We start from the raw sequence: 21,613 nt of genomic DNA, 5'->3' as shown, positions 1-21,613 counted from the left end.
ATAAACGCTTTATGGAACACCCCAAAATTTTGAATGCTCATTGCGTTCTAGTTATACTATGAAAAAAAGGAAAATAAAAAGAAAAACAATTACTTAAAATATGAAATAATCAATTCATCCTCAGCGGGAATTGAACTCTCGACATCCGTTTTCTGTATATAAAATGTATTCTGCGTTGCCCTAGGCTCAAAGCTCCCAAAAGCTCGTCTTAAAGCTTTTATTCAGTCCATCTGGTGGTTAACTTTACTGTTATGTTTACTTCATATATACCAGAGGATGAAGCGGGTTCGATTCCCGTTCGCTGCAAATAATTTTTTTTATTTTCAACTGTCTCTATAAAATCCAAGCTATGTATTTATTTTTGTTTGTGGACTGTATGAGTTAACTAAAGCATTCCAATTTTAGCAACTTCATTGTTGAAATTTATCAAAAGTCAATAATTGTTTTTGGGGTTTCCCCCTCGGTCATATGTCATTCTAATAAATCATGGGTTTATAACTGACCTTCCATCGATACTTTATACATTTTGTATCATTCATTCGTTACTGATTTAATTATATTACATTTTGTATTTGGAAAGGCCCTTATTATTTTACAAATTATATTTTATGACATAATCAAATATGTAGTTATTTTTATAGGAAAGTTAAATTCAAAAAGACTACCTAACTTGTTGATATTAAAGCAAAAGTACTTCATTAGGTCATCCCACATTTCAGCCTTCATCTACTTTCTCAAATAAACAAATCTTGGCATACCAATAAAATTCGAATAAAGCATCTTGCTAATTGGTTGTAGCTTTTAAAAATCCGACCTTGTTTAGGCTATAACTAAAAGGTTTTCCAAATTAGGCCACTGTGATACATTTTTGTAGACGATTAGTAATCGTAAATGGTTTTTAGCGAATAGTATATATTAGTTTTCTTTCTTTGTATATTGTAGAAAAGCGCAGCCGTAATAGGCAGTCTCAGATCTCAAGCTATTTAAGTTTCATGGGAACCACATTTACATATGATAATGTGGATATTCTTAGCTATTACCCATGTGCTAATTATTTATAACGAAACCCAAAATTCATCGTTTATTTTTGCATAGACTTTATTCACTTGAATCGTTATACAATTACGTTTACAATTACAATTACCGTACAAAAAAATGGAGGTTGAACAATATCGCATGTGGATGGAGGAATAAAGACGGGAAGTGAAGAGATATACATATGGCTCGTATAAAACCTTAACTAAATGTAGAATCGATCTTAACTAGAGCTACCGATTAGGTCTTACGTAAGGTCTACTTAACAACAACTAAAATACATTCAGTGGCATTCTACCTACAATTACTTGTCTCAATTACATTTATCAATTGTGTTTAATTATTAATTGCTCAGAGTCAGGTGATCTAGGGATTACATCTACAGACACAGCACGAAGGAAACAGGAACCAATCCATAAAAATGCCCTTGCAATCGTTGTCGGGATCGTAGGCGAGCAGTCGATGCCATTTGTACTTCTGTTCGCATCCACATTCGCCCTCGCAACGGGGGGTTTGAGTATTGCTAAAAAAAAATATAGAAATATTAGATATACTCGAATAAATAACAACATGAATAGGTAGAGGTATAAATCCGACATAATTATTCGTTTCAGAAAAGAGTCACACAATTAATTATTTATTATTTTGATGCAGTCTAACGATTTATACTATTAAATTTTAATTATGTCCGATTTATTTTGGGGCACATCATACGATTTTACTAACCTGCACACCTCCTGATGAATGGCCTGTTCGAAATGTTGTGTATTTACAATGGCCCTGATTTTCCCCGCCGAATTCGATGCCCAATAGGGTGTGACAATTTCGATCTTCGACTCGCAGGCATCGAGTCTCCCAGTGCCCGAATTGCCATTCCCATTTCCTGGTGATCTATTGCTATTCGTATTCCCATTGGCACTTCCTCCGGCTCTATTTCGATTTCCTCCGGCGGCTGCTTGCCGTTTTTTCCGGAGTTGGCCAAAGTAACTATCTCCGGCTTCGACGGTTTCCCCAGCATTTGCGGCAAATGCTCCGGGTGGAATGAAAATATCTGGCTCGTCTATGAAGCGTCGTTTTCGCACCTTGGCTTGCTGTCTTCCTCCTCCTCCGCCAGGACCTTCCATATTCATCTCGAAATCGCCGTACATCCTTCGCATTAAAGCCTTGTTGTCATCTATGAAACGTTCGATTTTGTCACTAAAATAAAAAAATTAGAATCATTTGTAAAATCCACAAAATTACAAAAAATGCTACAAATAATTTAATGCATAATACACAAAGTGTTATTTTATTTTAATTTTTTGTAATAAAATTAATGGAAAATATATTTTGAAACATCAAGCCTTGTAAGTCTTAAAAAAGGTGACCGACATGTATTTTTATAACTGCAAATTTAAATCTTCCGTCAAAGGCTTTGCCCAATAAGGTGATTCACTAGCGATTTTGATCTTGAAAGGCAATAATCATTTGCCAAAAATAAATTAATTTGAGGCTGACCGTAAAGGTGATATGATAAGGTCAGAAAACCACCCTGTAAAATTTAGAAATTAATTAATTAATTTAATTAATTTGATTAATTAAGTTGGTTAAGAAATGGATTAGCTAACTTTGATAATACACCTTTTTACCCCATCGCGTTGAAAATGATGTTAATGAACTTTAGAATAGATAAAAGGTTTCAAAGTCACACATTTTCGTCCAAACATTAAGCCAAATTATGAAATTCAAAGCAATTTTACGTGCCTATGCTAATGGGAACCGTTAACTGTGTCATTTAAGAACAGTCAGCCGGATAAAATGTGATTCAGATCAGTTTTTCGGCGAAGAAATCAAAGAAAAGAAAACCACAGAAACGCAAACATCCTTGAGCTAATCAAAAAATGTGTGGTCATAACCAAAATTTTACGAGTGTTCTAAGGGAAATACCAATTTATCTATAATCTAAGAATATATTTTATATATTGAACTATTGTTTAACTAACACAATATCGAAAGTTACAGACACCTCTATTCAATTTGAATCTCAAGTTACAGAAAACATAGTAAAATAAATGAATATCTAATTTAAATATTATTCTTATTTGTATTTGTAAAAATTTTGGGAAGCCCAAGAACAGAAAAGGCAAAATATATACGATTCAAAAAATTTACGAGAATCTAAAATATAAATTTTATTTAAGATATTACAAATTACAAAAAATTTCATTTTTTTATACCATCTATAAAAAAAGAGTAGACATTTACTTACATGGGATAACTGTTGCCGGCCGTGGGGCAGAATAGCTGATGATATCGCTTGATGCAGGGCACTCCCTTGATGACATCGCCCCGCACGTCCAGTCCCAAAGCCACCGACAGAGCCGTCCACCAGATCTGAATTGGTCAGAGAAACACAGAGGGTTCGAGCGATAAGTATTTAGCATTGAAAAAGCCAATTGAGTTTCGGCCGCGTACTGAGATTCGGATTGATTTGGCGACCATAACAAATTATGGCCGGGGTGTGAAAATGACTCGAGTAAGTCATAAACATAAAAGTTCGGTTTAATTTCGGCAATGGGAGGGGGTTGTTGGTGGGTCGGGGAGTGGCTTATATAGTTGGATTTTGGGATTAAGCTCCACGAGTCGCCATGCGCCGATTTTCAATATCAATCTCTCTCTTCTTTCGTCGTCATCAACATCATCACACCTCTTAATGAAACGAACTCGCACGACCTTCGTGCGCAAAAAAAAAAAAAAAAAGGGAAAATAAAACCGAAATGAAACACAAAATCGTCAAAGTTATTTCCGCAAATGAACAAACTCGATCGATATCGAGAGTACACTGGAGGAAAACAAGAAAACTAGAACCAAGAGTCAATCTTTGTAGTTCATTTACTGACTTGTTCAGTTAAAGATTTGATATTTTTTTGGACGTTCTAATAAAAAAGGTGTAATAATTCTACAAAAGCTTGCTCAAGTTTTATAAAATTGTTTACAAAAATTAATAGTGAAAGCATAGAGATTTTACTTTATATGAAAGAATATAAAAAATTCAGATAATATTCTTTGTAGATAATAGTTTTAAAAGGGATTTAAAATTTTTTTTACATTTTTGATTGTTAAAGTTGTGATTGCTAAAATGTATAAGAATATTTTATTAAATAACAGATCAGAAATGAATCGTTTTAATTAATTTTTTGTCCTGTACTTTAAAAAGATCTTTTTATCCCTATTTTTAAATAGTAAACTGTGGTTTTCCCCAGTGTGTCAATTAAACTGCGCGCGTGCTCAGAACCTCGTACCGCCCATCGCCCACCGTCCCACGCCAACCCGCCACACTTACCGGAATCTGTAGGAACGTTCCGTTGTTGAGTTTCGGATAGGAGAAGAGCGGCACCACCGGCACTGTTCCGTTCTTCAGGTAAATGGGTCCCTGGATGGGCGTCACCGTGGGCATCTGATTGTTATTCGCCTTATCTGTGAACGGAATGTAAATGGATTCGAAAATTAAGTGGAAATTGAAATTGGAGTGCTTTTGAATCGTCTGATTGCTGATTGCTGCTGTTTCGCCGGTGATTCATGGCAAGGACGGGTACGAATTGTCGTATCCGTGGCCGTTGTCACCGCATTAATCAGCCCGGTTAAACCCAAAAAGAGCTGCCATTGCAACTGCAACTGCAAGTGCACTCGGTGTCTGCATACAAATCGCACTCCGGTTGACACTTGCATGTATAAATTTCATGTCTGCCTGGCATTTGTAATGCCCAGATCCGGATCTTGGCCCAGACAGAAACTTTCCCTTTTATAGTCATACTGCAGGATGCAAAACGAGTTGGAGAATGCGAAAAAGGGAGCATACAGTGGCAAAAATATGTTTCCTTAAAACGAATAACGGAAATCTAAACTATTAAATTCATTTAAATTAAAAAAAGATAGTACTAGAGTTCCAAAACCTAATAATTTAAGTAAAGTGAATTGATCGAAATGTTCTTCTTCTGAAAAATACTACCTATGTATGTATCTTTTGCTAAAAGTTTTTAATGTTCCTATTATCCTATAAGGCAAACGGATAATGTGAAATAGTTTGTCATAGACTGATTCACAAAATACAAAAATTATGTATGTTTTAAGTGCACAATTAGAAGCTGAAATTCTAAAAAACTATGGGATAAATACTAGTCAATTATATTATGACCAATGTTTAGCGATTTATTTATTACATTATAAATCTAAAACTTCAGAAACTCAATCGATAAATATTAATTAACAATTATATATTACGCCTTTTGCTTACATATTATTTTACATATTACATATTATTTTTTATATTATATTTTAGTTCTGTCAATATAAAATGTACTTAATAGCTTTTCTTGATTCAAATCTTAGACCTCTAATTTTCTCACTGTGCACCGAAACCATGTCACTTTCAGCTAATGAGAGATTCTTCGCGGCGTTGTGAAATAGATTCTTTGTTTCTGTGCACCGATCTTCGCCAGCGATCTCTTCTTTTATGATATATTTTTTTCGCCTGCACAAAGGTGAAAACCCAGCGATGAGTACTTGAGTGCCGAGACAAAAAGCAACCCAAACTAGTATCCGAGTTTGGGTCTTGCGTGCGCACGTCTTCATATATGAGAGCTGGTTCATGAGCTCGCCCCCTCCCCCTGACCCCCCTTAACCCCCCTGCCCGCCCTCCTAAAAATTCGGGAGATTGGAACGCGAACGCGACTTCTTGCATAATAGCCCCGTAACCGAGTTGAGTACTTGAGGTCTGAAGTCTTAAGTCTGGCAGGTTGTTGGCTGGCTAATGCCTCGACCACTCGCCGATTGAGATTGAGATTGAGGATGGAGAGGCAGTAACAAAGAGGCGCCACAAGCTAGGCCGAAAGTGAAACATCCAAAAAGTGAAGCGCCGCTGACAGTTTTCCATGAGGACAACAAGGGCAGCACATTCAGTTACAGATACAGATACAGATACAGATACGAAGTATCGGAGATACTCGAGCCGTTAGATGGGGAGATTCCGATTCCAATTCCGATGGAGATGGAGATACACCCCGGCACAACATAAATCGTGATGCGTGCCAGCCTGTTAGTTGCTATAAAAGTCAAACACTGGCCATTACTGTCTTGAAAGTGACCTTGCCGATCGGTTTGTAGACCTTTGACCTTGTCGCTTGCCGCTTGCCGCTTGCTGCTCGTTGCTCGTGCGCTTGTTTACCCCACAACTTATTTATTTGTTATTTGTTATAGTTGCCGCGGCGATCTTGTGCAGAAGTTACTCTCAATTGGAAAGATACACAGAAACAAGTAGCAGGCGAAACCGCAGAAATTAACATCACTTTCGGCCCCCCGAAAACTTTGGATCGTGTGCAGACGTGGGTCTTTTCGGCGCTTATCATCCGCGGATCTGCCTGCTCCAAATACCGACTACACAACTTTTTGACAAAAAAGCAAACAAATTAAACCACCAACATTTGTTTTTATTTGTTAATTGTTCAGATTGCCATCGCAGTGAATCAGGAAGCGCTCGAATTGGAATGTATTCAGTTGAGTGATACGAGCGCGTCTCGGGAATTTCTTTCGGGGGAATGAGGAAGTGATTCTCCAGTTCTTCAACTGAAGTTCTACAAAGCTCTTTCTTTTTTTGTTGGCATATTTATTATGCAATTAAGTACATTTAATTAGCAACCTCATGAATCACATTTTTGAGTGGAGAAGTATAATAAGTTGTCTCACTTTAACAACAATGTCATTATACTTGATTTTTTTTCTATTTAACTCGTTTGCATTTTCCAATTGTGATTATAATATATTATAATAAAAGGGAATATAGTTCTAATAAAACTTTTAAAAATTAGTTACAACTTTTAAACCCACATTATAAATAGTTTAAGTCGATTTTTCATGCAAATTAATTTCTTCATTTTTAATTATTTAAAACTAAGGAATTTTGTCCCATATTTCTTTTATGTTTAAAATGTCCTGTTCTTATTATCGGAACTCTTTAACAACCCCTTTCATAAATTTTATTTAATAACTGTTGAAATATCATTCTATGCAATTGTATAGTGTTGGATCTTTTAAAGAACTCTTTTAAACTTTCCAACGTAATGTGTTAAGAACAAGTATCCAATCTTCCCCCAATAAATTCCATCTCCCTTTTTATTATATAATTTGTTATGATTTAAATTATCATTCTTGGCACTCACCCTTCTCTTGTCCCTCGTAGTACTGTCCCTCCTCCTCGCCGTCCTCCTCCTCATCCTCCTCGCCCTCCTCCACGTCGTAATCTAGAACAGCGTGCACCTGGGTCCTGGAGCCCTGGCCCGCCTGGACCCTCGTGAAGCCCGGAGCTCGTTCCGGATAATTGTCCGGCGGAGCGACTCCGTAGGTCTGGGCTGGCTGAACCTCCGGCTTGGCCTGCCTCGACCTCTGGGGCGGCGGGGCAGGTGGCGGCTGTTGCTGCTGCGATGGCGGTGATTGTTGCGGCAGTGGTTGCTGCTGCTGCTGCGGCTGCTGTTGCTGCGGTTGCTGCGGCTGCTGCTGCCTGCTGCCAAAGCTGGTAATACTAAAGCTGCCGCTGTTCTTGGTGAAAGTGGCACTGGCACTGCCATGGGCATTGAAGTACTGCTTCTGCTGCTGCTGTGGCTGCTGCGGTTGAGCTGGCTGGCCGGGATAACGGGAGTAGGAACCCTCCGCCGGACCCCGGCCACTCGAATGAGTCAGCTGAATGGAACTTTGGCCCGTGGTGGTGCTCGACCTTGAACTGGAACTGGAGCTGGAGCTCTGGAAGGACACGCTGTTCTCATTGTGATCCTGCTGCTGTTGATGTTGCTGCTGCTGCTGTTGCGTTTGCTGCACTTGCTGCACCTGCTGTATGTGGTAGACGGAATTCCTAACAGCATTTGGCGCCGTTGGTGGCAAGTAGGCATTGCTCTGCTTGCGCCGCCCAGCGGTGTTCTGATACTGATAGCCACCCGACTGCGGTGGTCCGTAGGGATTGTTCTTAAAGTACTCTGGATCGGCTTGGGCCTCCGCTGGAGACTGCTGCTGGTGGTCCGCCGGCGAGTAGAGCAGGTTGTTGGTGTTGCTGGCCAGCTGGTGGATCGGATGCAGGGGCGCCAGGGTCACGCCCCACGGCTGACCCAGGGCGCCGAAGGGCAGCGAGAAGTTCGTGAGCGCCATCGGAGGAGGGGAAGGGGGAGGCAAGTGCGAAATGTATGCTGGTGCGCGTTTCAGTGCGCAAACGAAAGACTTAGGCGACAAACTCGATTCGGGCGCGCATGCGACATCATCTAGAACAGATCAGCGCGCACGGAAATTGATGGCGCGCGCTCTCGAAATTGATTTATGCAAAAATAACAAATCAGTCAGATCAGCTCCCCCACTGCCCACTTTCCACCCCTGGCAACAATGGCAAACACACACGCACACACACACACAACCACTGGCAGACTCACAGAATAACAACACCAAACTCACACACGCCGTATGTCGTATGTCGTATTTGTATATATGTGTATATATCGCGATGCGGAGATATGTGCAAACGATGTTGTTGTTATTAAATAACTTAAGCGCGATTTTTAGCTCCGGTGCCCGGTGGTCCGCGTGTGTGCTAAAAAACCATTCACGACAAGCTGACAATCGAGACTGAGCCGTTCTCGCCGTGCGCCTTAAAAAAAAACTTAATGGGCGGAAAATGTTTCAACTCTCGAAATCTCGAAAATCTCCGACTTGAAACATTTGCGCTCAGCTCGGCTCAGCTCCCTCGATCTCCGAATCTGGCTAAGAGCGAGCACTCGGCCAACTGAGTTGCGTTTTTATCTTTCGTTTTTCGGTTTCTGCTGAATGGCAAAACGAAAAATAAAACAAAACCGGAAAATAATCGATACAGAGCCGTTCGCATCGCGAATGCTCTTAGTGATATGAATAAATAAATCATTCTCTTTGCTCAAAAATGTTGTTTACTATTTTGTAAAAATTAAATTATTCTCAGATTTCTATCTCTACCGTAATATTCGTTTTAAGGAACTGTAGAAAATGATTTGGATTTTGTAAGTATTGTTTCCCCCAAATAATAGTCTGTTTTCCACAACACTTTTTATAACTCTTCAATAATTAAAAAGATTTTAATTGAACTTGCCAAATAAATGATTTATTGGAAAGATTCGACGAACCATTTGTTATTTCGCGATTGATAGATTAACCCAATAAATTTAAATAATGTATTTTAATGAAACAAATCTGAGGGATTTTAGATAGTGGACTTAAAGTTGTTGACAGTTGCCGCATATCTTAATTCAGGTATTTTATTATTTAAGCTTAAATGTTTTGATTAAGGAACGGGGTTTTGCAATCTTATGGCATAGTTAAAAGCTGGTTTAATGTAGTTAAAAAACTTTTCTTCTTAACTAGAATCGTTTTGAAAATAAAAAAAAATCTCCTAGTTCTGTTTCCAAGTAATGATAATATCAGTAACTTAAAAAAAACAATGATGAAATAATTCCGGAATGTCAAATAGTGATTTGGATATACCTTTCGCATACCTTAACCGAGGGAATCTTCTTCGGCAAGTGCCGACGGCATCCCTCAAAGTGGGATTAGGTAGGTTAATGCTAATGAGAACTCCGTTCGCGCTGGCATTTGTGACCTAGGTCAATGCCTGGATGCGTCGAACGGCCGACTCGTCGTCGACTCGGCTGATATACATTTTTAGTGGCGCTTTTGCCGAGAAACGCATATTAATCACAGTAACCAAACCGAAATCGACGACTGTTTTATTTCACATCGAAGGCAATGAAAAGCAAAAGTATATCTAAAGTGGGCTTTCAAAACTGGTTGTGAAGAGCATCGCGCGTCGAGTCGTTACACACATGGCTGCCAGCGTAAGAGAGTGGATGGCATGGGGTTCTCTAGATGCCATATCTCTGCGGTTATCTCACCCTCTCTTCGGGCCCAAAACAGTGGTTAGTGGTTGCAGGGCGGGGTCAGCGGGGTAAGCGGGGTTGTGTGGGGCTGGTCTGAAGTGTGTCGAGTGCATCGGGCGATGAGCAAATGGATTGCGGCGATGATGCTATGAATGAATGACTCGGTGAATATCAACTAATCAGCTAATCGATTGGGGTGTGTAGACACCCGTCTACGTCACGGATCGCGGTTCAATGCGTCCACTTTGCATATTAGCACCTCTCGAACTGGAGCTCCCCGCCTCTCGACAGCCGGAAACGGATGCAGCTAATGGATGGAGCAACGTGCTACGATCTTATCTCTGCCATGATTTTTTCCGGGAAAAACGCCCTTTAATTGTGTCTCCTGTTCTGGCGGGTGAATCAGTTCCCCGAGTGGGGAATTTTTCTGATTGAGGATATGCATTGATTGACTGACCAATAGCCAGTGGGTGATTCTCTTGACCCGGTCCCCTTTTCATGGCCACTCGCGGTGTCTTGAGCCACTTTTCCTTTTTCGCATTCTTACATGCAAATAAGTCACTTAAAGTGTAACACTTGGGTTTGGCCAGCTGCTGTCTGCCTAAACACTGAGAAAAACGATTGAATTCGAGTTGAAAAACAATGCATTCTGCTCTTGAGAAATAAAATTATTAGGTGTTATTTCAAATATATAATTTAAATTGTCTAATTAGGTAAACAATGTTGCACTCCATTTATGTTCACATTTTCCTTTTATGCCTCATTTGTTATTAAATAAACTATTTTTTTCCACATATTTTCTATTTATTTAGTAATTGCAGTTTTGGTTTTGGCTAAAATTAAAATCCGAATACCTTTTGAACAAAGTATATAGTGTTTTCATAAAATTGTTTTATGAAAACATGCAGCTTTTATATGAAGCATAAAAAAGCATATGTTTTAAGAATTATTTACATGACTTCCTATAATTATAATTTAAATAATAATGTTTGTGATTTTCAATCCTGCTGTCTTTTTTTCATAGAATTTTTCAGTGCTGTCCATGTCATAACCATAACCATGGCCATGGTTAATAGCCAGGCCTTTGTTCTATGGGGGCTACTGCTGACCAAGCCCAAACAAATATTGCAATTTTTCATAAAATTTCAGGGATGGAATTAGCAAAAAAAGTTTATACAATGCTTTGTTATTTTAAATTTTAAAATGCATCACAGGAAAAAGAAGTTTGTACAAACATAAGTTGAATATTTAATGTATTCAGAGATACGTTTTTTATGTTATTTTCCTTTGAATTTAATTACACTTCAGAAAAATAAAATATTAATTGAGAATGGTTTATTTTAGGCGAAAACACATTTGTGGTGAGTCCCTGGCCTTCCGTTTTCACAGAAGAGCCAATAAAACTGTTTATAGCTTTTCCCATGTGAGGAAGCCAGTGATTCATACGAGAGACAGGCACTTCCTGCCCGTCCCTAGTCTCTCAGCTCACATGCTGTAAGCCCAGATGCAATTCGAGCTTAACCGATTTCTTAAGGCCAGAACAAGTTTGCGCATAGTTCAGTTTAAACGAAAAAGAAAAAAAAAACGGCGCTAAGCGTTAGTTATATTTTTTTGCCTTTCCCTTTTCATGCGACAGACATTGAAACTTCTTGGTCGGATTTGGCTCGCAGCACATGGAGCATAACGAATCCATGGCTCCGAGATCCAATCCGAATCCACTCGACAATCAAATAATTTGACGCGAAATCGAACTGAATCGAGATCTGCGAATGACATTCCTTCTAGCGCCTGGACCTGGATATTAAATCGCCGCTGGCCTTTTTGGTCGTCTGTCAAAGAGAAGTGAAACAGCGCCGGCAACAATTTTTAGACCTTATCGAAAGGTGGCTCTCGAGCTGTGGCCTTAAGTCGTTAACAAATTTTAACTGCCAATCCGTTGTGCAGCCACGTTAAAATATAAAACGCCACAAACATCAAGTGTTTGTTGCTGCCTGCCATTGTCGAGGGTTCTCTCTGGTTTTTTTTTTTCGGGGTTTTGGATCTCAAATCCCCAGGTCGAAACGAATGACAAAAATGTGGGCGCCCAGGCCAAGCCATCGATGTTGATCGATTCGATCAGCATAAAAAAGCTTTAATTAGAACCAATTTAGAGCGTGGACCAATTTATCAGAAGCATTTTGAAAAGTAGTTGAAAACCAGTCGAGAGCAACTTCAGCATTTCCGACGCGGGGCTGTTAGGGAGGTGTTGCCGCAGATTTCATTATAACTCAACATTAGCCGACATTATTATTGTTATGGCTTAAGCCCAACTGAAGTGAACTGAAACGGCAACAGAAATTGCCATTTACGCATTTGTTTTTCTTTGTCAATTGTTCCACTATTCGAGAGGTGTGGACCCAGGTTCAAGTGCACATTCATAACTATTATGTGGACAGCTCTATACCTGTAACAATGTAGAGCGGTCACTGCGAGAGTTAAGCCATGGGTTCACGAACGATCCGAAGGATAATGTATGCTTTTAAGCGTCCAGAACAAATAAAAAATGGTTCGAAAAAATTGGTAAGTTTATATATTTGCTTTATGAAAGCAGCAACGTTCTAATAATTGTGGGAAATGTATAGTTTGCAAATAGTTTTCCTCGAACACCCACTTTTTAAATATTTGATTCATTAAAACTTAAAGAATCCGGATTGACAGCACTTGTACCAGGCACCAGTTGAAGTATTTTTTTACTATTAAAAAAAACTACCAATTCTTGGAACCACCCTCTTGTTTTTTTTTTTTTTTTTGGTAACACTTTCAGCTTTACATACAAGTGGGAAACCAGTTAATTAATTTGGTTCGATTCTTGGCATCTAGATGGAAGTCAAGACAGCCGCCAAAAAGTTTTCTTTATATAACAAATCATTAATTACCTTTCGATTTCTGGTTTTTACCTTGGGCGGAGTCATGAACCCGACACCTAATGCCATTAGCCCAGCCGTTGCGGATCTGGGATTACAATACCGGAGTGTTTGGATCGTTCAAGGAAATAGGTTTATTGCGAGCATAGCTGATGCAAGTACAGGTTGTTTCCGATCTCTAGTATCTATCGTATTTCCCCTTTGTGGGCACCCCAGGAGCTTGTCCGTTTGCCGAAGAGTTCTGATTGTGATTGCTGCTCTGACTTGATCCAGTGGAACCGCTTCCACCTTGCGAGGCTAAGGTGTAAACCTCGTAGTCGGCGATGGTGAAGTTGTAGTCCCCGAAGAGGGTCAAATGCGCTGCGTTGGCGCCGTCGTAGGAATGCGGAAGGTTCGAGTAGGAGTCCATGTTCATATTACAGTTGCTGGAGATTAGCAGATCCGCTCCAGCGCCAAAAATGGGACCGCAACTGAAAAGAAAACATGAGATTTTGATTAACAAGGCATTATGAATTATGTTTACCTATAAGGTTATTAGAGCTTGACAAAAATGAAGTGTTTTTGTAAGAAATTGTTATTAGACATATTTTAAAGGTTAAAGAAACCTTTTCAACTTCAAAATATTTATATTAATTTATATGGTCTATTTCTTTTATAAAGACCCATTAAACTTACTCAGGATGATAACAGATGGCGTAGGGTTTCTTAACAATGTCAAACTTGGTCGGCTGTTCGCCGTTCGAAGGGTTCAGAGCAAAAAGGAATGCTCGCTCGGACTGTACGTATCCACCCTTCCGACTCGTTTTGGCCCAGGCCACATCCGTAAAGCCGCCACTGATCTCTCCATGCGATCCCAAGCCGATAACCATGCAAGGAGCCACACCATCACAATAACGATGGAAGGCCCCCGAATCGAAGCCGTGTGTGGACGCTCGGAAAACCAATCTCCAGGATTGCTTGGGCACTCCGAACCAGTTATTGAGTGCATTCTGCAGTGAAAGCTTGTCATTTTTAAGGATTTGGGATCCTGGAAACATGTTGACCGCTACAGTCAAGCGGGGCTGCAGTCTTTTATCGTTATCCACCATTTTGTTGGCATGCAGGGCGGCATAGCGATATCTTTCGAGCGAAAGTTCCATGGGTACTGCCCCGGTCGGTTCCACTTCCTCAGCAAAAACTTGGCTGTCTATGAGGAGGAGACGAACGTGGCCCATTACTCCGCTTAAGTGTTGGCAGACACGGGCTCGTTCCTCCTCAGTCCAATGGGCAGTGGGCTGGGTGACTCCGGCTTGGTATTTGGCCCAGGATAAGACGCAGCGCCACACTTCCTCCTCCTCCAAGCAAAACTATTGAAAAAATAATTTTTTATTATTCTAAGCATTATTCAAATTAATATTTAATTCGATATTAAGGCATGTTATCTACATTACTCATTATTTAACACCGGCTAAAAAACAATATTTGATGGAATACTAGCGGATTAGTTTTTAAATAAGGCCATTAAAGTGTGAATTAGTTTGACTATTAAAATACGTGGATTTTAAAATTATTAAACGTAAATGTTATAATACTATGTTCAGTATTGTTTTAGGCTTAAAATAATTGTAGGTAGTTTTTATAGCTGATCAAAGGTCGTCTAGACAAACTTACATAGTCGGATGAAATAATCTTGATAATGGCATCCTTTGTTAAGGTAAGGAAAGCATTCGTCTTGACGCATTCACTGGCATTTTCACCTATAAAGATGATGCAGCGTTCCATAAACGAGGCAGCGCATTTTGCACCTGTAAATGAAGAAATTAGTGTTAACATCTATTTATTTAAAGTGAAATAAACGACATTACCTTTATAAGACCTCCCATTTCACGTCTTTCCCGAAATAGTCTATTATACATATTTCCTTACCCATTAAAACTCTTGAGCTCAATAGAAAGTATACCTTTTATTTGAACATTCGTCTTCAGATTTCGGCTTTACATTTATTTAACTTATATTTAAGACGTGCAGCTGTCGCAGGTGGAATTTGCAGGGTAGGAGCGGTTTCCTATCCGCTAATCCTTCGTGGGACTGACGTTCTGTATGAGCGTGATGTTGTCGCCTTTCAGCATGATCCTTCCGAGGTTCCTCCGTTGGCGGGTCTTCACATATACCTCCTCGGCATCGTCCAGCACCAGATTCATGTACTCGTCGAATCCCACGATGTGCCCCTCGATGCGCAGCGATATGTTTTCATACAGCCAGACTTGCACGCGGGAACGGTTCTGCAGGTATCGGAAGATAAGGTTGATGGGCTGCACCATCACCTTCTGCACCTTGGGGTTGCCTTTGAACGACATCTTAGCTGATTTCCGGCGGTTTTAATTTAGTTTTGCAAATTTTTTCGCTTTTTTTTGCCGGCGTCTTCTTTTTAGTCCAGGCGATAAGCGAAGCTATCGATGACCGAAACATCGCACACAAAAAGTCACGTTCATTCGATATTCGATATTTGGTCAAACTTTACCGATTTCAAAATAAATTTTAACTCCCGGTTTGTTTTTAAAATACGCTGAATTTTTCAGAATAGTGTTTAAATTCACCAAATCAATCGCTTTTTAGGGAATACCATTAAGAAATGGTCACCCCTCTGTTAAGAGCCCTTTATCGATACACTACAAATAAACTATCGTTATCACACTGTTAAGTTTTTGTGGTTGGTGGCTGAAGGTATTGCCATATTTCCTTGTTGAATTAAACTATAGTTTTTATAAAATAAACACAATGGCCATGGCTAATCTGGATAAAGGTGAAATCATGGATCAGATGAAGCAACAGATTGCTGTTGCAAACGCCCAGGAGCTGCTCAACCAAATGACGCAAAAGTGCTTCAAAAAGTGTGTTAATAAGCCGGGAACTTCTCTCGATTCTTCGGAACAGGCAAGACATAGTCCATGATGATTATAAACTTGCGATCTTAACCATTATTCTGAAATTTTTGATTTAGAAATGCATTTCCATGTGCATGGACCGGTTTATGGACTCGTGGAACCTCATCTCTCGGACGTATGGCCAAAGATTACAGCGCGAACAATCCAAGTTCTAGAGGCACACACCGGCGTCTGCATTTGGGCCAGATCGGACTAACTATATCTGCCAGCAATTGATTAGTTGTAATATATACAGTTTAATAATGCAATAAAAACATGCATTGCGTGTGTTACGTGATTCTGATAACAACGTGCATATGAGCTCACTATCGATAGGTGGCGTGCTAGCGCTTGATTTTGAGTGCTGTTAACTTAAAATGTGTGGCAGCTGTTTATGTTACTACATGTGACTATACATCATACGTAAAATGTAGACTCTTTTCGCGGGGAATTTGAGCTTGTCCATATTATAGTTTTTTAATTAAAAATTGTTTGCTGTTCAAAAACTTAAAAAAACGCACCTGCTTTTTCGTGTATATCCATAACGGCTGTCAAAAAAGTACATGCATTATCCACTGATAATGTTGACAGTACATGATCCTCACAAGCGGTGCGCAGTTCAACTACTCCCATGTCCTGAGCCATCATCATCATTTGAAAAACTTGCGAGTCCTGCAGAACCAACTGAAATAAATATATACAAAGTATGAAAAATTTTTTCTGTCAAATTTACTAAATATTTTACCTTTGCTGTGTAGACATACAGTATGAACTGCCTAAATAGTTCCGGATTTACGTGGGGCAGTCTAATGGTAGTTGGAGTAGAAGTTCCTGGGACGGCAGGAGAAACTGTGCATCCGGGAATACGACACACTTCACCTCTCTTCGCCGTCTTGAAACTCTTGCATCTGAAATCGAATTGAGTGAATGGAAAGACGGCGCAAATTAATTGAGTGACCAACAGGAATGCCCGAGATTCCAGCACGCAACATTGTAAGGTCCCAAAAAGGAAACTGAATGGAGGCAATCATCATCTTACACAGCGAAAATTACGCCAGAACTTAGTGTAGACTTTAAAATGATATGCAAACAAACAGTTTTTTATTCGATTTAAATTTAGCTATGAACAGTCATCGCAGAATATAAACATTTAATATATCTGAAATATTTTTTTCCAGTGCAAGTCAAAACTTACCGAGCCATCAACATTAATCTGTGAGCATATATGCGTTCATCTCTGCCACAAACAAATACCACATCTGCACTATCCTGATCCTCTGAAAGGCGCTGAAGATCATCGATTAACTGGGGCAAACTCATGATTATCCGGTGATATAGCACTATGGTGTAAAATAATTCCAATCATTCGTGCCGAGACGCACGTGTTGCCATTTTCCTCTTCAAACACTTGGCGTTGTTATTATTTTGCTAATGGGTTTGTTTATGTTTTCACTTCCCCGATCTGATTTAAAACTCTCTTATTTTCTCTCTTTTATTCACTGTACTTGTGGGACCGAAAAAACCGGTTTCTGTCTGAAAATTCTTGGCCAACACCAAGCCACAATCGATTTGGCAAGCAAAATGATCTGGGAAAACAATTACATCTTTTTTAATGGTACTTTAAACATAAATTTGAAGCAACACTGCACAATTTACTTTATATATATGAAGTTAAACATTTTATTCGATCCTTTATTTATTTGTTTATTTATTTATGTTTAGAATAATTTATTCGGACGCTGGGCGTTCTTCTCCCGATCGCGATTTAGTGAAGACTGAAGAAGAGACTTGCAACAGGTCGCTCTTTTGACTCTTTCTCAGTTTTTCATTCAAGCAGGTAAACGAGATTAGTCTTTGCCTTGCTTTTCGCGACTGTAGCGCTCTTTTAAGATGCTCTTATATAAGATGTGTTTTTTTGGGATGCCATAAACAAAAGGAGTGTTAAGTTAAGACTTTCAATCAAATAAAAAAGTTACAAAATTATTTTGTTAGTATAATAATTCAAAAATGTATTTATTTATTTCCAAAATGCAATCCCAAATTATTTGAAATTTGCAACAAAAAACATTATAATATTTTTATTATATTCACTAACCGCAATAAGTTGTTTAAATTTTGTCTAAATTATAAAATCATTGTGTTGTTCAGTTGAACAACGTGTCCTCACAAATATACGTTGTCTTTATCGCTAATGAAGGAAAACAAACGAATTATTGGGTTATCAGCGGACTAATGCACCTCTACTTTTTAAAAATTACCTATTCGAAATAAACAAACTGGTATAAAACTATAATACACAACTTACAGTACAGGGGGGGCCAACCCCTGCTGCTTCGAGGCTCTATCTTCATAAATCTTCATAAAGGCTTTATATAGGTACTACTTACTTATTCTGGCTATAGTTTCCTCAAGAAAACCGCTGAGTTTCGAGGAACTGGAAAAGAGGTTCTTAACGCCGATCTTTAAAATTGAAATAACCAGTCTCTAATTATTAATATATGAATTATTTATTGTATAACAAAAACGTACCCCTCTGCGAAGTGTTGTCTTTTACATGATACATACTTCTTAACATACATATTCACTATAGCCCTGACTGTAAAATAACAAGCAAAAACAAGAAAGGAAGCTAGCTTCGGCAAGCCGAAGCTTATATACCCTTGCAGTCATCAAATATGTCGAACAAAACTCATAAAGGCTAGACAACATCGAAGCTAAGACGATTTTTCTATTCATTTTCCATATTTTTGACTATAGATCATATGGGAGCTATACGATATAGTTGTCCGATTTTGATCAAACTTAATTCGTAATTCAAGAGTCGTAAGAAAACTCTATATTCCAAAAATCATACTTGTCTGATGAAAAACAACGATGTTATAATTTTATTTCCATTATTTCTATATAGATTTTTCGATCTTTCCTATGGCAGCTATAAGATATAGATGACCGATTTTTATGAAACTTTTTTCTCAATATAAACGTTGTTAAAAAACTTTTTATTCAAAAAATCATGCTCGTGGGATAAAAAACAACGATGTTATCAATTTATTTCCATTAATTCTATATATAATTTTCGATCTCTCCTATGGCAGCTATATGATAGAGTTATCCGATTTTGATCAAATTTAATCCGAAATTCAATGACAGTTAGAAAACGCCATCTTGAAGAATTCAAGTCGATCTGATCAAAAACAACGGAGTAAGAATTTTTTATTTCATTCTCTCGTATGGAAGCTATCCTATATAGTCGGCCGATCCGGCCCGTTCCGACTTATATACTGCGTGCAATAACTACACACATTTTGGGAAAGTTTCAGCGAGATAGCTTTAAAACTGAGAGACTAGTTTAGGCAGAAACGGACAGACGGACAGACGGACAGACGTACAGACGTATTCCGATTCTACTCGTGATGCTGGTCAAGAATATATATACTTTATGGGGTCTGAGGTGTCTCCTTCACTGCGTTGCAAACTTCTGGCCAAAATTATAATACCCTTTGCTCTGGAAGGGTATAAAAATTATCTGAAACGCTAATAATTTGTTAAAATTAACAATTTTGCATAAAAAATATTTCTAATCGACAAATATATAAGTACATATAAGTAAATATACGATTATCAGTACAGTTTTAGTAAAATAAATGTGGCTTGCAGTTATTCGTTCTTATCAACAACAATGGAAGGCTCTTGGACAGTCGGTGAACGTATCCAAAATTAGTTTATTATAAACTCTTGTCTGCAGTGGGTCAGCGTGACAGAATGTCCAAGTTAATAGTTCTTTTTCTGATTGCAGTTCTTGCAATAATTCCTATAAAATCACTATCGGTATCCGAGAATTCTGGTCGTTTCATGTGCCTGTTACAGGATCCACCGAATCAATGTGGTGAATTTTGCCTCTCCGCCTTAATGCCACTAATTGATCACATTGCCAAGCACCAGAATGAGTGGAAGAATTGTGATAATGAAAAACGAAATGAAACTCAGGCCAAATTGCAAAGAATAGAGGACCAGCAGACAGAAACTCGGGACCAAATTGGAAGGCAGCAGGAATCCCTGGAGAAATCCTGGAAGAAGGTGGTTTCGGAGGACATCATAGTCAGGCTTAATAGGATGGAATTACAGCAGACGGCCCTTCAAGCTTCACGGGCCAAACTTGAGGAACAACTTTCAGCAATACAAGAAACCTTGAATAGCATTAAAAATAAAACAGGGGGTAGAGTAACGGTGATGTCTTCTAAGTTCAAGCTGATCGGATCGAGGTATTTTTATATTGAACATGTTGAAACACAAAGTTGGACGAACGCTTCGGATTCCTGCCAAAAAATAGGCGGACGTTTAGCTTCTATCCAAAATGAAGAAGAATTTAACAACATCGTTAAGAAACTACATCCGCATATAAGTTATATGCTGGGCATTAGTGATTTGGCTGAAAAGGGCGTGTTTATATCCAAGTCCACCGGAAAGAAAGCTCCCTTCTTGAAGTGGAAACCTGGAGAACCCAGATATGAGAACCCTATCCAGCATTGCGTTGCTGTGAAACGCGGTGGCATGTGGGTTGACAGCTGTTCTAAACACCAATTCATTTGCGAGTTTGCAGATAATTAAGTCAAATGCAGAAGAACAACATAAAAAAATGTACTACTTTGATATTTTCATCTTTTTTATATAACAAGTGTAAAACGCAGGGCTTTAAATAAATAAAATATGAAGTAGCTTCAATTTAATTTTTTATAAACAATTGAACGATGGTGCAATAAATACCTTTTTGGTCTTTAAACTTTTTCCACAAGTCAAGTAGCGGGCAATACCAAAAATATTTTTATGCGCATAATTTTCAACCAACGACGACAATTTTTTTTAACGACAGACTAGGTTTTATATACATTGGCATTCATTATTTTAAAAATTTAAAATTCTTCACATTTTTATATTTTTTTATTTTATTTTATTTGAAAATATTTGGCATCAAAAAATGAGTACTATGCTGGAAATAATTTTTAAATACTTAAACTGTATGTTTGGAACTTCTGAGGTATTTGAAAAATTTAATTAGTTTGAAAAAATATATCTTACCTTTGGAGTTGTTTCCAAAAATGTATTTAAATTTTCCTTGGAAAATTAAAACTTTAGTAATATATTTTGCATAATATGTATCTCATTTTTATTTCTTGTTTTTGTTTTAATTTTATGCTGTATTTATTCTTTTCTATTTACTTTTTATGCACTTCTTAAATATGAAACGTTGAAGTTAAATTTGCTTTGTTAACTATTTAATTTAATTAAAATTTATTAACTTGTGGTGCATTTCATGAATTTTCGTTTATACTTCTCTCCCAAATTTTTCTTTTGTTTATTTGCTCCATAGCTTGCACTTTTTATTTATAAAAACTTATTTATTATTTATAAAAATTTGTTGCTGCATACTTTAATAATTAGTATATAAATATTTATATATTTAGAATATGTTATCTGTGGTGGGCTCATTATCTGTGGTGGGCTTTTTATTTTATTTTTTCTTTTGAGTAAGATCAATTCAAGCTATGGAAATGCGATTTGAAAATACGAGTATATTAAAATTTTGAATAGTTAAAAATGTGGTCTTAGTAGTGCTCTTACGAAGTTGTTTAAATGCAATATAGGTTGTTCAAGTTGTATTAAAAAAGCGACCTTTACATTTATAAAATGACTTGAGAATTTGTAATATTTAAAATTCTGTTAAGAATCTCTTATCTGCGGGTATGTTAAAAAACATTATCTAATAAGTATTTAAAAATGTATTTTATTCGTCAAAAGATTGTCGTAAGAAATGATTTCTTAGAAAAACCCATAAAGCGGGTCAAATGTGCCCGTTTAT

At 38.1% G+C, this 21,613-nt stretch overlaps 5 protein-coding genes across 6 annotated transcripts; 2 read left to right on the top strand and 3 right to left on the bottom strand.

Annotated features, from left to right (window-relative positions):
- Positions 1–1,077: 1,077 nt before the first annotated feature.
- On the bottom strand, positions 1,078–12,946 carry LOC108100893 (protein spaetzle 3). Of its 2 annotated transcripts, XM_017205002.2 has the most exons (6): positions 12,866–12,946; positions 7,230–8,315; positions 4,358–4,491; positions 3,284–3,408; positions 1,762–2,232; positions 1,078–1,558 (listed from the first exon to the last, which is right to left on the bottom strand). In XM_017205002.2, the coding sequence occupies exons 2-6, from the start codon at positions 8,203–8,205 to the stop codon at positions 1,402–1,404; spliced, it is 1,863 nt and encodes a 620-aa protein (XP_017060491.1). In that variant the 5' UTR covers positions 8,206–8,315; positions 12,866–12,946; the 3' UTR covers positions 1,078–1,401. The 2 variants fall into 2 exon arrangements, with proteins under 2 accessions (XP_017060491.1, XP_017060490.1); XM_017205001.2 differs by lacking the exon at positions 12,866–12,946 and having other exon boundaries at positions 7,230–9,000.
- A 17-nt stretch (positions 12,947–12,963) lies between these two features.
- On the bottom strand, positions 12,964–17,526 carry LOC108100894 (BTB/POZ domain-containing protein 9). The gene is made up of 6 exons (XM_017205003.2): positions 16,952–17,526; positions 16,502–16,664; positions 16,278–16,440; positions 14,504–14,637; positions 13,529–14,199; positions 12,964–13,323 (listed from the first exon to the last, which is right to left on the bottom strand). The coding sequence occupies exons 1-6, from the start codon at positions 17,074–17,076 to the stop codon at positions 13,032–13,034; spliced, it is 1,548 nt and encodes a 515-aa protein (XP_017060492.1). The 5' UTR covers positions 17,077–17,526; the 3' UTR covers positions 12,964–13,031.
- LOC108100895 (probable small nuclear ribonucleoprotein E) lies at positions 14,780–15,293 on the bottom strand. Its single transcript, XM_017205004.2, has one exon. It carries the CDS (start codon positions 15,187–15,189, stop codon positions 14,905–14,907), a length of 285 nt encoding a protein of 94 aa, XP_017060493.1. The 5' UTR covers positions 15,190–15,293; the 3' UTR covers positions 14,780–14,904.
- On the top strand, positions 15,527–16,070 carry LOC108100896 (mitochondrial import inner membrane translocase subunit Tim13). The gene is made up of 2 exons (XM_017205005.2): positions 15,527–15,766; positions 15,834–16,070. Exons 1-2 carry the CDS (start codon positions 15,611–15,613, stop codon positions 15,930–15,932), a joined length of 255 nt encoding a protein of 84 aa, XP_017060494.1. The 5' UTR covers positions 15,527–15,610; the 3' UTR covers positions 15,933–16,070.
- Positions 17,527–19,518: 1,992 nt separating the features above from the next.
- On the top strand, positions 19,519–20,364 carry LOC122320859 (accessory gland protein Acp29AB-like). Its single transcript, XM_043209396.1, has one exon. The coding sequence runs from the start codon at positions 19,519–19,521 to the stop codon at positions 20,362–20,364; it is 846 nt and encodes a 281-aa protein (XP_043065331.1).
- Positions 20,365–21,613: the final 1,249 nt, after the last annotated feature.

This window comes from Drosophila ficusphila, unplaced genomic scaffold, assembly GCF_018152265.1.
Source record: "Drosophila ficusphila isolate 14025-0441.05 unplaced genomic scaffold, ASM1815226v1 contig_855, whole genome shotgun sequence".
In the NCBI taxonomy this organism is placed as follows: Eukaryota; Metazoa; Arthropoda; class Insecta; order Diptera; family Drosophilidae; genus Drosophila; species Drosophila ficusphila.
This window is presented reverse-complemented; position numbering and strand designations above follow the sequence as displayed.